Raw genomic sequence first — 15,365 nt, forward strand, 5'->3', positions numbered from 1 at the left:
GTTCGAGACCATCCTGGCTAACATGGTGAAACCCCGTCTCTACTAAAAAATACAAAAAACTAGCCGGGCGAGGTGGTGGGCGCCTGTAGTCCCAGCTACTCGGGAGGCTGAGGCAGGAGAATGGCGTGAACCCGGGAGGCGGAGCTTGCAGTGAGCTGAGATCCGGCCACTGCACTCCAGCCTGGGCGACACAGCGAGACTCCGTCTCAAAAAAAAAAAAAAAAAAAGAGAAAAGCTACGAAATCTGGAAAGAAGACATTTGAGAGGCCCAAGGAAAAAGGTGAGCGTGAGGAGGGAGACATTTGCGTGCAGAGAGAGGCCCGAGAGGAAAAGTGACCATTTGGAAGGTGCGCGGACTTACAATCCACTGGACGTGGAATTGCACCATCATGCCCTGATTCCTCTGAGCACTGCCCTACCACCTGACAAATGGGGTTCGGGGCACTTCCAGCATACTGTGCCTGTGCCTGCAGAGAGGTCCTCCAAAGAAGTCAGGAGTCCATTCCCTTATAGGAGTGTGACTGTAAGTATCACTTAGATCTGTGACATGGAGACAGTGATTTATCCACACTTATGATGACTGTGTGTTAACTACAAAAACATGCCCCTCTGGGTTAAAAGGCTCCACACCAGTACTGCCAGCTTGGCAAGCAGAACCCAGACTGGTTTGCAACCCCCATGTTCCCCCTTGACCAGGTGCCTTTGTGCAATGTACAGACTGGCCAACCTCACCTGGCAGCCCTGTCCAAAGATTTTTTTTAATTTGCTAAAATATAAGACTCACCAGGGCAGGAACATCTTATTCACGACTGTGCACTCAGTATGTATTTGTAGAATGAATAAAGCAAAGTTAAGATCCATGCAGCTGGGTCTGGATCCCTCAGACTCTCTTGACACCCACCTCTCACTTGCTGGGGAGAGGAACAGAGCTTGGGAACCAGGCTGATCCTGTGGGCACTGGGGCTGGTGAGCTGGAGCTGAACAGGCAGCTCCCATTGCCACCAGGAGTAAGCTAAGCTGTCTTGAATTGGGGCATCCGGGCAGACTATCCCCGAGTGGAAAGCAACAGTCGTGCTGGCAGCTCGCTGGGTAGAAAGCGGAGCTGCCAAGTCCCTTTCGAGCTCACTGCAGCCAAGGTGGGACTCCACCTCTGCTGAAAACCAGCTCGCTCCCAGGACAGAGGCAGAGGACAGTGTCAGAGGCAGAGGCAAACATTCCCCTTGGTACAGCTTTCAGTGCTTCAACCTTTCTCATCCCCAAGCAATGAATTTTCCACTGAATTTTAGGAAGCCACAAAGAAAAATCCTCTTAGAAAAGAGGACTTGAGTCAAGGTGGGCTCTGGTGTGAGTGTGTGTGTGTGTGTGTGTGTACGTGCACACATGTGCATGCGACATGTGGTGAAAGGAGGGTGGGTAGCAGAGTAGCAACCCTTGTCACACTGGCCAACAAAATATGGCAGAAGTGGGCTGGGTGTGGTGGTTCACATCTATAATCCCAGCACTTTGGGAGGCTGAGGCAGGAGAATCACTTGAGGCCTTAGTGGAACCGAGGCCCCCAGCCAACAGCCAGCATTGCCTGCTAGACATATAGGAGAATGAGTCTTCAGGTGACCCCAGCCCGCCCTCAAGCTGTCCCACCTGACACAGAGTAGAAGAGAAGGAGCTGTCCCCGCTGAGCCCTGCTCAAATGACAGATGTGTGAGCAGAATAAATGTGTGTGTTGTTTTAAGCCACTATGTTTTGGAGTGGCTTGTTATGTATTAGATAACCAGAGCAGTGGGTACCCCAAAATGGTAACAGGGTATGAACTCAAACCCTGGACCTGCCCGTGACATTAAAGAGACATTTATAATGTAGTGAAAAAAGACACAGGAAATGAAGCTGTGCTTCCAGTCTGTTCCCCTCTCACCACCCCATTAGTGTCCCATTAGCCGTTTCCCTGCTAAGGGCCGGTGCATCTGGCCAGGCCTAGCTTTGGCCTTGGCCAACAAAGTCAGTGCATTGAGTCCCACAGACAAAAGCAGCTGCCACAGAAGCCCAGCCTGTTGCAATCTGGGGAATTAGTAGGCTGGAAGTTGCCCATCAATGTCTTCTGAGTGCCCGGTGTGCCCTATCAAGGTGTCTGGTCGGACAGCAGGGTGGAGAAGTACTTTCTCTGTGGCTGGGTGCTGTGGTTCATGCCTGTAATCCCACCACTTTGGGAGGCTGAAGTGGGCGGATCACCTGAGGTCAAGAGTTTGAGACCAGCCTGACAAACATGGCAAAACCCTGTCTCTACTAAAAATAAAAAAAAATAACCGGACGTGATGGTAGGTGCCTGTAGTCCCAGCTACTCCGGAGGCTGAAGCAGGAGAATTGCTCGAACCCAGGAGGCGGAGGTTTCAGTGAGCCCAGATCGTACCACTGTACTCCAGCCTGGGCAACAGTGAGACTCTGTCTAAAAATAAAATAAAGAAGTACTTTCTCCCCAAGGTGGCAGGGGCCTAGGCAAGCAGAATAGGGCTGCCTCCGTCACTCTCTCTGGCCTGGCCGTGGCCGTCCGCAATGTCCTGCAGGGAAGGCCTCAGGGCTCCTGGGTGGACCGCAGCTGCCACCAGGCATCCATCCAACTGGACGCTAAAGAAGCCTGGAACCGGGTCTGTGTCTGTCAGCAGAGCAAGACGTGGTTCATTCCGCAGCCGGGCAGATGCCAACCCTGAACCAGCAGGGGCCGGGTGTCAGGATGCTGAGGCTCATGGGATACAGCCTGGAGAAGAGCTGTGTCCACAAGTACCCAGTTCAAGGTCCAGCGTGATCGGTGTTCTCAGAGAACGTGCTGTAGGGGGAGGAGACGGGAGAGGGGGTTGGACACTCTAGGAGGGGCAGCTTGACACCTGGGAAGGGTGCTATCAAGATGGGGAATGGGAGGGGCAGTGGGAATGGAGGTGGATGTGCAGCCCAGTGCGGGGAGCACAGCGATGGGGGACAGCAATCTTCATAGTGAGGGGCAGGAAACTTGTCAAGCAAGTTCATCTGAAGACAAACCCGGAGCATCAGGGCAGCCACCAAGCCAAAACAGCAGCTGGGAAGGCTTGGAGTCCCCAAAGGAAGCTCTTCTAAGCACTGAGACTCGGAGACATGGATGGCCAACTTTCCTGTCCCCTGGTCTCTAAGCCTGACTACAGGGATCAAGCTCGCAAAGCCTGGATGACAGCTCCACCAAGCCCAGGGTGGAGATGGGGGGATGTCTCTGATGATGTGATCGTCCAAGGGTGGTGGCCCAGCCCCACCTGTGTCCCACCTGCGTTTTATGAATGCCACGTTCACAAGGACACTGTCCCCAACCCCCTGTGGCTCTCCCCTCCCAAGCCCACCCTGGTTACCCTGTCCAGAGCACAGCTGGGATCATCTCAGGCTGATCCGTGAATCCTGTTGTTGCAGGTGTTCCTGGACACTGAATGGGATGGTGGGCGTCCACATCCTGCAAAGGGGAAAGGGACACAGAGCCAGGTTAGAGGAGAGAGGGCAGTCTGGGGCTCTAATGACAGCTGCCTCCAAATCCCTCCTTCCACCCAGCCTAGAACTTTGGGTACTTTTCCCCTGGCAAGGTACAGACCGGTGTGGGTCATGGGGAAAAGTAGAAGCCTAGGAGGCCTGAGATTCCTTTATGGTTCTGCAACTGATTTGCTGTGTGACCCCAGAAGGTTAGTTAACTGCTCTGTGCTTTATTTTCCTCATCTGTAAAATGGGTCTCGTAAGACCCACCCTGTGTGTCTTAGAAGATACGAGTGATTGTGGAGATAAAAGTGCTTTGAAAGAATATAAAGTAACCACTATTGGACATCATGGTGACTTAATAAAAGATAAACTTGAACCATATGAAATTGCCAATTTTACAGGTCAAAAATGGGTGGATGTCAGCAATTTCATATGGTTCGGCCTAATATAGCATTTATGGAGCATTTTGGTGTGCCAGCTACTATTGTTATAAGAGCTTTGTAGGGCTTGATTAGTTTAAGCCTCACAAAACCTCTTGGGTGGATATTATTACCATCCCCACTTTACAGATGAAGAAGCTGAGGCCAGAGGGGGCAGTGTCTGCACACCTAGGGTTGCAGATTGGTGAAGGGAAGAGTGTGATTTGAGCTCTGGGGTGACACTGGGCCACACGCCTGGGGAGTGAGTTGTTCTCCACCCACCAGGTTTGCCTGGACTTACGCCAGCGTCTCCACGTGAGGACACTTCCGAAGGCTGGCAGCGAGCTGCTGGGCCCCGGCAGCCGTGAACTTGTTGTACTGAACGCTGGCAAGAGAAACTCACTTGGGGCCTGACCCTTGGGACTCCCCAGCTCCAGACCAAAGCCACCCACACACCCAGCCCTTCCAGGACACCCAGGGAGAGACCCTCAGTATCCCCCACCCCGGGCTGAGCCACCCACCACCCAGACTCCCACACTCACTCCATCACCCGGAGGGACACCATGTCCGGAAGCACACGAGCCAGGCTCTCGGCTCCCATGTCGCAGATGCAATTATTGTACAAGCTGTCAGAAACAGAAGAGAAGGGATTGGAGGCCCGTACATGGTCAGCCTTCCAGAAGCCACCACCCCTAGGTTCCAGAAAAAGCCTGGTCCCACCATCCCTGGGGGAAGGGACTAATATTTATTGCATAACAGAGCCTGGCATTGTGCCAAGTACTTACATAGACCGTTAGGATGGTTCCCATTTTCCAGATATGAAAATAGAGGCTAGGAATGAATAAGTGACTTGCCCAGAGTTTCTTTCCCCAGGTCCCACTAGTCCTCTTGTCCAGGGCTGTGGTGATTGCTTCTAGGGTCTCAGTGTCCCCTGCAGCCTGGAGGTCAGCCCCGTGGGAGTCACCGCCTACTGGGATTACTGCCCCATTTTAAAGACAGGCAAACCAAGGCCCAGAGAGTTGAGGCCATTTCTCTGTGGTCAAACAGTGAGCCCAGGAAAACAGCAGGACTAAAAGGAAGTCATTTCTTGCCTTACTGTGTGGAAACTCCCAGGAGAAAGACTTCCCAAGTTCAAATCCCAGCTATGCCTCTTACTGCCTGTGTGACCTTGGGCAAGCTACTCAACTCTTCTGAGACTCAGTGTGCCCATCTGTGAAATGGGCATGATTGAGTCATTGTGGGGAGGAGTAAATGAATCAATGCTGGCATAACATTTAGAATATGCCTTGGTGCCTAGAATAAACTAAATGTTAGCTATGGTTCTGACTACCTCACAGGAACATTGGTGAGGGTCACATGAGTCAACATAGAGGGCATGACCAGCACTGGGGGCAGGAAGAGAAAAAGCCAGTTACTGGGCCAGCTCGAGTTTCTGTGGCGTACTCACAACCAGCATTAGTAGCAGTGAAAATAGCATGATGAGTGTCATTGACGCCAACTTCGGCTGTTTACTCAACACCAAGCAGCCTTTTAACAGGCCAGGTGCTGCTGCGGGTATGATTTCAGGGCCATGACTTGGCCATGATTCAGCCTCAGAGCTGCCTTGCAGGGCTGCATATAAAAGCAGCAGGTGCAGTGGCTCACGCCTATAATTCCAGCATTTTGGGAGGCTGAGGTGGGTGGATCACCTAAGGTCAGGAGTTCGAGACCAGCCTCACCAACATGGCGAAACCCCGTCTTTAATAAAAATACAAAATTAGCTGAGCGTGGTGGCACATGCCTGTAATCCCAGCTACTCAGGAGGCTGAGGCAGGAGAATTGCTTGAACCCGGGAGGCGGAGGTTGCAGTGAACTGAGATCACGCCATTGCACTCCAGCCTGGGCAACAAGAGCGAAACTCTGTCTTGAAAAAAAAGAAAAAAAAAAAAGCAGCAGATTTACACTGCTGCCAAGTGGATTCAGGCTAAATCAACTCATATCACAGGTCGGCCACTACCAGTGCAGAAACTAGATGGGGGTTTTGCAATCTCTGAACTCTGGAGACCCTTCCTCCACCCCACAGGGAGAGTAATCTGACCTTATTTCATCGATGCCAAGACATGTATGTCACCATTTGAATGTCATTGAGATCAGGATGTGTCTTATAACCAATAGCGTGTCACAGTTTGCATTTTGGCCTAATGTTGGGGTCTTACAATGGATGGCCTCTTAGATTCCGTGAAATATGATGTTTCTTAAAGTGTAAATCAGTCCGGGCATGGTGGGTCACACCCGTAATCCCAGCACTTTGGGAGACTGAGGTGGGTGGATCACTTGGGCCTAGGATTTCAAGACCTGTCTGGGCCACATGGCGAAACCCTGTCTCTACTGAAAACACAAACATAGCCTGGTGTGGTGGCGGGCATCTGTAATCCCAGCTACTCGGGAGGCTGAGGCATGAGAATCACTTGAACCCAGGAGGCAGAGCGTGCAGTGAGCCGAGATCATGCCACTGCACCTTAGCCTGGGCGATAGAGCGAGACTTGGTCTCAAAAAAAAAAAAAAAAAGAAAAGAAAAAAAGAAACGAAAGTGTAAATCAGATCAACTGTCACCTTCACAGGCCCACCTGCTTTTCCATTCACACTGAAAAAACTGCAAATGCCTCTTGTGACCCACAAGGGCCTCCCTGTGTGACCTGGATTCCCCCGACCTCCCTTACTTCCACCATAGCCCAGCCTCTATCCCTCATTCACTACACACAACCACAGTGGCCTTTCTGACCCTCAAAACCCAGCCCCTTTTCCCACTTAGGGCCTTTGCACCTGCTGTTCTTTCTTCCTAGAGTCCTTTTCCCCTAGAGCTTCCCACAGAAGAATCATCTCCCTAGAGGTCCTGTATCCTCCTGGGCCTTGTTAGTTTCCTTCCCAGCATGAATCACTGTTTTACAATATTTTATTTATGTAGGTGCTTAATTCTTACTATGTAAAGAAACTCAAAAGCAAGAACCACATCTCTCTGGTTCATGCTTGTATCTCTAGTTTTTAGCACAACTGTGAACCAGACAGATTCTATTTTTGCTTTTGAGTTTCTTTGCATAGCAAGAAGTAAGCACCTACATAAATAAAATATTGTAAAACAGGGATTCATGCTGGAAAGAAACTAACAAGGCTCAGGAGGGTACAGGATCCAGCTGCTTGGGAGGCTGAGGTGGGAGGTTCGCTTGAGTCTAGGCAGTTGAGGTTGTAGTGAGCCATGATTGCACCACTGCACTCCAACCTGGGTGAGACCCCATCTTCAAATAAATAAGTAAGTAAATAAATAAATAAATAAAGTGGCCGGGCATGGTGGCTCACGCCTGTAATCCTAGCACTCACTTTGGGAGGCCAAGGCGGGTGGATCACCTGAGATCAGGAGTTTGAGACCAGCCTGGCTAACATGGTGAAACCCCGTCTCTACTAAAAATATAAAAACTAGCTGGGCGTGGTGGTGGGCACCTATAATCCCAGCTACTAGGAACACTGAGGCAGGAGAATCGCTTGAACCTGGGGGGCAGAGGTTGCAGTGAGCTGAGATCATGCCACTTCACTCCAGCCTGGGTGACAGAGCAAGACTCATCTCAAAATAAATAAATAAATAATTAAAAATTAAACAAATAATAAGGGACCAAATGCCATCTTTCCTGGGAATCTGACTCTGTCCTCAGTAAGTGCAGAGCTCTGGTGAACAGGAGAGAAGTTTCTCCCAGTCTGGCGAGTGAGAAGAGCTGGTAATGCTGAGTTGGATGACTGGGGCTCTGGTCCAAGCCCAGTCCTCTCATTATCTCTGGGACCACACCAGGGCCTGGCTGGAAGTCACTCAAAAGCAAGAGGTGCTATGCCAAGGCCTACCAGAAGGTGGCAGTGAAAGCACTGACCGGCATGTGAGTGACAAGGCCGGCAAAAGCAGCCCGTGCTGGTTAGCCTTCCAGAAGCCACCACCCCTAGGTTCAGAAAAGCCTGGTCCGGCCAAATGTCTCTCGGTGGGGATGGACCAGCATTTGTGCACGACAGAACCTGGCATTGTGCCAAGTACTTACATAGACCATTAGGATGGTTCCCATTTTCCAGGTAAGAAAACGGGGGCTAGGAATGAATAAGTGGCTTGCCCAGCGCTTCTTTCCCCAGGTCCGGCTGATCCTTTTGTTCAGGGCTGTGGTAATTGCTTCTAGGGTCTCAGTGTCCCCTGCCCCCAGCATGACGTGAGTTCCCTGTGCTCCTCAGCCCCCCAGCTCAGCAGCTGACAGGTAGCCGGGACCCCACTTACCTTAGCCTGAGCAGGGATGCAGCGAGTGAAGGCAGGCCCTCAGCAAGTTTGTAGGCACCCAGATCAGTGATGCTGTTTTGGGACAGGCTGTGGGGACACAGTGAGGGGGAGGGCTCAGGACCAAACTTGCACGCCTCCCTTTGACCTCAAGGAGAGTTGTGGGTCATAGGCTGTGAATGGCGCTGTCGACAGACTTAAGCTACCTCTCGGTAAATAAGAGGATACTGTTGGGTCCTGTGGCCAAGTGGAGGGCAGGAGTGAGGAGGTGGATGGGAGGGAGAGCGCACCCTCCTGCCCCCACCTGTCCTATGATTCTACAAGATCCCCTCTTTTCCCTCTGTGCCACTTTTCAGCACTATAATGAAATAAGTGTTGGCATTATTTGTTTAATGGTTGTGTAATCCTTTCTGCTGAGTTGTGGGCTTCATATGTAGCAAGGCTGTGTCTGTTTTGCTCATTATTGTATCCCTGTGCCTAAAGCACTGCCAGGCACATAGTAGGTGCTCAATAAATACTTAAGTGGGGTGGCAGGTAAGAAAGGGAGGGAGGGAAGGCCTAAGGAGAAGAAATCTAGCTTACAGTGTTACCTAGGATACTAGAAATTACTGGAGAAGTCCCAGGGTCCTACAATTAAGGAAATTGCTAAGGAAATTCCGGTAAATTCTTTGGCCATCCCAAGACCTTGATAGTGACGGGGAGTGTGGGAAGATTTTGATATCCTCTAGGTTCAGTAAAAAATCATGTTGAACTGGGCATGGTGGCTCATGCCTGTAATCCCAGCATTTTGGGAGGCTGAAGCAGGCAGATCACTTGAGGTCAGGAGTTTAAGACCAGTCTGGCCAACCTGGTGAAACCTCATCTCTACTAAAAATACAAAAATTAGTTGGGTGTGGTGGTGTATGCCTGTAATTCCAGCTACTTGGGAGGTTAAGGTGGGAGAATTGCTTGAACCCAGGAAGTGAAGTTTGCAATAAACTGAGATCGTACCACTACACTCCAGCCTGGGCTACACAGCAAGACTCCATCACACACACACACACACACACACACACACACACACACAAATCACATTGAACCAGGCACGGTGACTCATGCCTGCAATCCCAGTACTTTGGGAGGCAGAGGGAGGATGGCTTGAGCTCAGAAGTTCAAGACCAGCCTGGGCAACATGGCGAAACCATGTCTCTTAAAAAAAATACAAAAATTAGCCAGATGTGATGTTATGCACCTGTCCCAGCTACTCAGAAGGCTGAGGTGGGAGGATTGTTTGAGCCTAGGAGATTGAGACTGCAGTGAGCCATAATTACACCACTGCATTCCACCTTGGGTGACAGAGCGAGACCTTGTCCAAAAAAAGAGAAAAAAATCACATTGATCCTCCTGTATATTATCCATCTCCAACTTCGCAGAGCCCAGAACAGTTTTTAAAAAGTTTTACTGTTTTGATAATAATGCTTTATTCATAAATCCTAATCTGTCTCTCCTATTTCACCCCCAGTATAATTTTCTGTCACCGAACATTATTTTCACTGCTGTACACTTCATAATTACTGACTTGTTTACTTGTTCATTATGTCTCCTCACTAGAATTTAAGATTCCTGAGGTCAGGGGGTTTATTTGTTCTGTTTCAAGCTGAGTCTCCAGGGCAGGGCCTAGAAAAGTGTCTGCACATAGTAGGTCCTCCTTAAGTATTTGTAAATTGATAAATGGTTGGGTAATTAAATAAAGAAATGATTGAGTGAGGGGTTGGATGAGTGAGTAAAGAAATGACTGAATGAGTGAATGAATGAATCATTGAATGGAAGGATGAATGGCTGATTGAATAGGTGAGTGAGTGAATGAATGAATCATTGAATGGAAGGATGAATGGCTGATTGAATAGGTGAGTGAGTGAATGAATCATTGAATGGAAGGATGAATGGCTGATTGAATAGGTGAGTGAGTGAATGAATGAATCGTTGAATGGAAGGATGAATGGCTGATTTAATAGGTGAGAGTGAGTGAATGAATTAATGTGGATGAATCCACTGGGGCTGTGCATGGTAGCTCACACCTATAATCCCAGCACTTTGGGAACCTGACGTGAGAGGATTCCTTGAGGCCAGGAGTTCAAGGCTGTAGAGCTATGATCATACCACTATATTCCAGCCTGGGTGACAGAGCGAGCCCTTGTCTAAAAACCAAATTTAAATTAATTTTTAAAAAGTCAGCTGGACTTTGGGGGCCAGATTCAGCAGGAAGGGCAGGCCCAGCTCACTCACTTGAGAGTTTCCAGGGACTTCAGCTGGGGGAAGGTGGCTGAGAGCTGCGAGACACCCTCGTCCCCGATCTTGTTCTCACTCAGCGCATCCAGGCTGCAGGTGGAATCAGATGGGGGCCATCAGCTAGCGTCAAGGGGGCCATCTGACCCTTCCCATCCCAGTGTGGGCCTCCTCAGCCCTGGTACCTGCCCTTCCCGCCTCCCAGCTCTAATACACCATAGGCAGCCAGCATACTCCTGAGCTTTTCAGACCAGGACTTCATCACCTGGAGGCTCTAACCAGCCAGCCAGGGACAAAGTAACTAGTGATGGACTCGAATCCCTGTTTAGCTTCTTAAGAACCCCCTGAGGCTTTGCAACTTCCTTAACCTCCATCGTAAAGTAGGACTATGCTCCCCAACCCCTCCCCAGCTGAATTGCTGAGAGCAGCAAATGAGGTTGTGAGGAAAAGAGTTTCAAAGGTCACAAAATGATCTACAACTTTTTTTATTTTGGGGATTCCCATCTGCTGTGGAGTCATCTCATCACTCATGTGCCAGCCACGTTGAGGATGCAGTAGGTGGAAGAGAGAAAAAAATGGGACAAAGTGAGGGCTTTCCTCTCTGCATGTGCCTTGGGGGCAGGATTTGGGGTTGTCAAAACCCAGAGGTTGCTGGACACTGTAGCATGCACCTGTGGTCCCAGCTACTCAGGAGGCTGAGGGAGGAGGACCACATGAGCCCAGGAATTCGAGGCTGCAGTGAGCTATGATCACAGCACTGCATCCAGATGTTGAGAGGAAGGGGTCCCAGAGTCTATACTCACTCCAGATGCTGCAGGGAGGAAAAGGCCGTGAGGATCCGCACCAGTTTGGGGAAAGCCTGGGGGCCTGAGATGGGGCCCAGCCTAGGAGGCACAAGAGCAAGGGTAAGACCTCCAGTAACAGTGACAGCCCCTCATTCAGCCCCAGGGTGGGATAGAGACAAGGCACAGAAGTCAGGTCCTGTCTGAGGCCCCTCGTCTTCCCTTCCACCACAGCCTGTTAGGTCCCTGCAACCCTTCCATATAGGACCCCAATCTTTTCTGCTTGGGGTAGATTTCTCAGCCCCCCATAACAGGCCAGCTGAGACTGGGAACAGTGGTTCATGTCTGTAATCCCAGCATTTTGAGAGGCCAAGGTAAGAGGACCGCTTGAGCCCAGGAGTTAGGAACCAGCAGGCAACGCCATGAACTCTGTCTCTACAAAAAATACAATAATTAGCCGAGTGTGGTGGTGTGTCCTGTGGTCCTAGCTTCTCAGAAGGATCGCTGGGCCCAGGAGGTGAAGGAAGCAGTGAGCCATGATCACACCACTGCATTCCAGCCTGGGTAAGAGTGAGACCCTGTCTCAAAAAAAAAAAAAAAAAGAAAAAGAGGTAAGTTGGACTCTCAGCTTGGGGCTCCCCAGCTTTTGTCTCTAAGTAGGGAGCCAGTTCTTACTCTTCCCAACATCCACGGATACCCTTCTCCCTCCCCAGCCTGGGGAAGGAGTCCTTAAATGCCAGCTGAGGACCACCGCCAATGGTAAACCAGGTGGTTGACTAATATACGTTTGCATTTTAATAACAAAAGGAACCATTGGTTGAGCATTTATTATAAGCCAGGGACATGCTAGGCCCTTCCCTTGGCCTAGATCTCATTTACTCCTCAAGACTCTGAGCTACAGGCTCTTCTTACCTCCATTTCACATATAGGGAAACTGAGACACTGGGAGATCAAATAGCTCTTTGGGTCACACAGCCCGGATCAATATTTAGACCAGACTTCAAGGAGATGAGAAAAATAAGGACAATGAAGGGCCGTTTAGTTTAAAAATATGGTTAAATGCATTCCATATAAAAAGCTGTCTTTTATTCTGCAATTATGTCCTTTGAACTTTTTCAATATTAAAATGATCGTTCTTTGGTAAAATTATGGTGCCAGCAGTGGGTATTTTGTTATTCGTTTGTTTGAATGAGCATCCTTGATAAAAATTTAAAAACAGTAACCACACACGGTCACTCAAATTCGTTCTGAAATGTTCTCCGTCTCTGAAATCCTGAAGTCTGAGAACCACTGGCCTCAGCAAAAGGCCACAGGATCAGGGTTTGACTTCAGGATCTGGCATTTGGCTCCCTGCTAAGGGTCTTGGCAAATCCCTTCACCCCTGAGTCTCGGTCTCCTCAAATATTTCACCCCAATCTTATGGGGTTCTTGGATTAAGGAATTCATTGTTAAATATTGATCGCTTGCCTGTTATGTGCCAGGAGCGGGAGGGATGTTGTGGGCCAAACAGATGAAAATCCCTGCCTTCTGGGTGCTGACATTCCAGTGGGGAAGACAGACAGGTAATCAAAGACATTGGAAAGCAAGCTGATGTCTGAGATAATGAATCACATAGAAATGTACAGTGCTGAGGGGGATGGAGTTTTATTTTTAACCGTGAGGGCGATGGAGTTTTATTTATTTATTTATTTATTTTTGAGATAGAGTCTCACTCTGTCGCCCAGGCTGGAGTGCAGTGGCACAATCTCAGCTCACTGCAACCTCTGCCTCCGGTTTCAAGTGATTCTCTTGCCTCAGCCTCCCAAGTAGCTGTGACTACAGGCGCCTGCCACCATGCCCAGCTAATTTTTTTTTTTTTTTTTTTTTTTTTTTTTTTTTTTGTATTTTTAGTAGAGATGGTATTTCACTATGTTGGCCAGGCTGGTCTCAAACTTCTGGCCTTGTGATCCACCCGTCTCGGCCTCCCAAAGTGCTGGGATTACAGGCCGGCCACTGCACCCAGGTTACCATTTTAACGAGGTCAGAAAAGGCCTCACAAGGGCCGAGGCGATGGTGACTCATCGCGATGAAATCAACTGGGAGGCGAGGCAGGGGGATCCTGGGTCGGGAGATTGAGACATCCTGGTAACGCAGGTGAAATACGTTCTGCAAAATAAAATTAGCGGTGATGGTGGCGAACAGATCGCTGGGAGGCTGAGGAAGAAAATCGCGAACTTGGGGGCTGGAGGTTGCGGTGAGGTCAGATTGTGCCGAAGCGGTGGGGTGGGCAGGTGGGGACAAAATCAAAGAAGGGAAGGAAGGGGAAGGAAGGGGAAGGAAGGAAAAGGAAGAAAAGGAAGAAGAAGGGAGAAAAGGGAGGAAGGAGGAGGAAGGGAGAAAGGCAAAACCGCCATGACCAAGCTCAGAAGAGGTGAAGAGCGGTAATTATAGATATCAGGGGAAGGGCTCGTTCAGGCAGAGAGCGCAGGTCTCGCTGGAACAAACATCTCGGAAGACGGGCAGAACATTTCAGGTCGGAGAAAACCGCCAGTCTCCGAGATAAAGTGGGCTCGTCGTCGAGGATGAGGACTTGTCGATCTGGGGTTTGGAGTGGTTCGGCAGTTGACAGATCATCAGGTCGGGTTCCAGGCACAGAAGAAGTGAGAGAAAATGCCAGAAATAGTCTTCCTTCCTTCCTTCCTTCCTCAGAACCTCCTCAGGGGATTCCGGGCTCCAGGTGGCTGGTCACCGGGCCCTAGGCTGTTCCACCCCATGGCCGCTATTCCCCAGAGTGCGGTTCTGATCTTGAACTAGGGGCTTTTTCTGTTGAAAATAATTTAAGCCAGAAAGGGCCCTCAGTTATTGTTTTCAGACATTTCCCCTTTTCAGCATCATTTTTACCTCTGGACAATTTTAGCACTTTGTCTCTGTTCAAAACAAGAGACCCTGGCTTTTTTCTGGTGCACAGGGGAACAGTGATCAGGGAGAGCTGACAGCTTGTGGGTGACCAGCTGGGGGACCATGCGCAAGCCACTTGACCTCACCAGGCCTCAGTCTCCTCATCTGTAAAATGGGGAAGATGATGACTATCTGTCTCCCACAGTAGCTCGTGAGATGAATGAGACTATATAAAAAATGCAGTGAATTATAGGCCAGGCGTGGTCATTCACGCCTGTCATCCCAGCACTTTAGAAGGCTGGCCAACATGGGGAAAGCCTGTCTCTACTAGAAATACAAAAATTAGCCAGGCATGGTGGTTTGCACCTGTAATCCCAGCTACTCAGGAGGCTGAGGCAGGAGAATCGCTTGAACCAGGAGGTGGAGATGCAGTGAGCCGAGATCACACCACTGTATTCTAGCCTGGGTGACAGAGCAAGACCCCATCTCCACAAAAATGCACTGAATATACCACAGGCATTTAACAATTCCTTCCTAATCATTAGATGATCTAGACCCCTACCAAGGAACAAACATTCATTTAGCTTTTTCTGTGGAAGGAACTTAGGGCCAGGCTGACCTGACTTTTATGACTTTGGATGAACTGTATAAAGTCTCTTGTTCTCAGTGTTGCCATTTGTACAATGGGGGATGATGATAATGCCTCTAGAGGAGGGTTGCCTGAGATAATTGAGATGGAGGGTGAGTTGCAAATTTAAAAGCCTGTTCTGGCCAGGTGCGGGGGCTCACACCTGTAATCCTAGCACTTTGGGAGGCTGAGGTGGGAGGATTGCTTGAGGCCAGGAGTTCGAGACCAGTCTGGGCAACATGGTGAAACCCTCTCTCTACAAAAATACAAAAGTGAGTCCAGTCAGGTGGGGCATGCCTATAGTCCCAGTTACTAGGGAGGCTGAGGTGGGAGGATCACTTGAGCCCAGGGAGGTTGAGGCTGTGGTGAGCTGTGACTGCGCCACTGCCCTCCAGCCTGAGGACAGAGTAAGACTCTGCCTCAAGAAGAAAAAGAAAAAGAAAGAAAAAAGAGGAAAGGGAAAGGAAAGGGAAGGAAAAGAGGAAAAGAGAGAAAGGGGAAAATTGCTGCTGGGCGGAATGGGCGGGCGGACGGGCCGGACGCCGCCGCCGCCTTATGCCCATGCCCATAGACATGCTGCTGGACGGGCGGGTGCTTGCCAGGCTGGTGGGCGGGAGGAGAACGCCGCCGCGCTTGCC

General features: G+C 49.9%; 1 protein-coding gene across 15 annotated transcripts in view; it reads right to left on the minus strand.

Moving 5' to 3' along the window:
- Positions 1-807: 807 nt before the first annotated feature.
- Positions 808-15,365, minus strand: part of CIITA (class II major histocompatibility complex transactivator) — a 62,245-nt gene continuing 47,687 nt past the window's right edge. For 11 of the 15 annotated variants that reach the window (XM_021931748.2, XM_021931749.2, XM_021931746.2 and 8 more), the window contains 7 exons: positions 11,244-11,324; positions 10,441-10,533; positions 8,179-8,265; positions 4,439-4,522; positions 4,198-4,281; positions 3,363-3,460; positions 808-2,815 (listed from right to left, as the gene is read on the minus strand). In XM_021931748.2, the coding sequence (XP_021787440.2) occupies positions 3,385-3,460; positions 4,198-4,281; positions 4,439-4,522; positions 8,179-8,265; positions 10,441-10,533; positions 11,244-11,324 (505 nt within the window). In that variant the 3' untranslated portion in view covers positions 808-2,815; positions 3,363-3,384. The other 4 variants (XM_009195976.4, XM_021931747.2, XM_009195977.4 and 1 more) reach the window with 4 other exon arrangements.

The sequence above is a fragment of the Papio anubis genome, chromosome 18 (genome assembly GCF_008728515.1).
Source record: "Papio anubis isolate 15944 chromosome 18, Panubis1.0, whole genome shotgun sequence".
Taxonomy (NCBI): domain Eukaryota; kingdom Metazoa; phylum Chordata; class Mammalia; order Primates; family Cercopithecidae; genus Papio; species Papio anubis.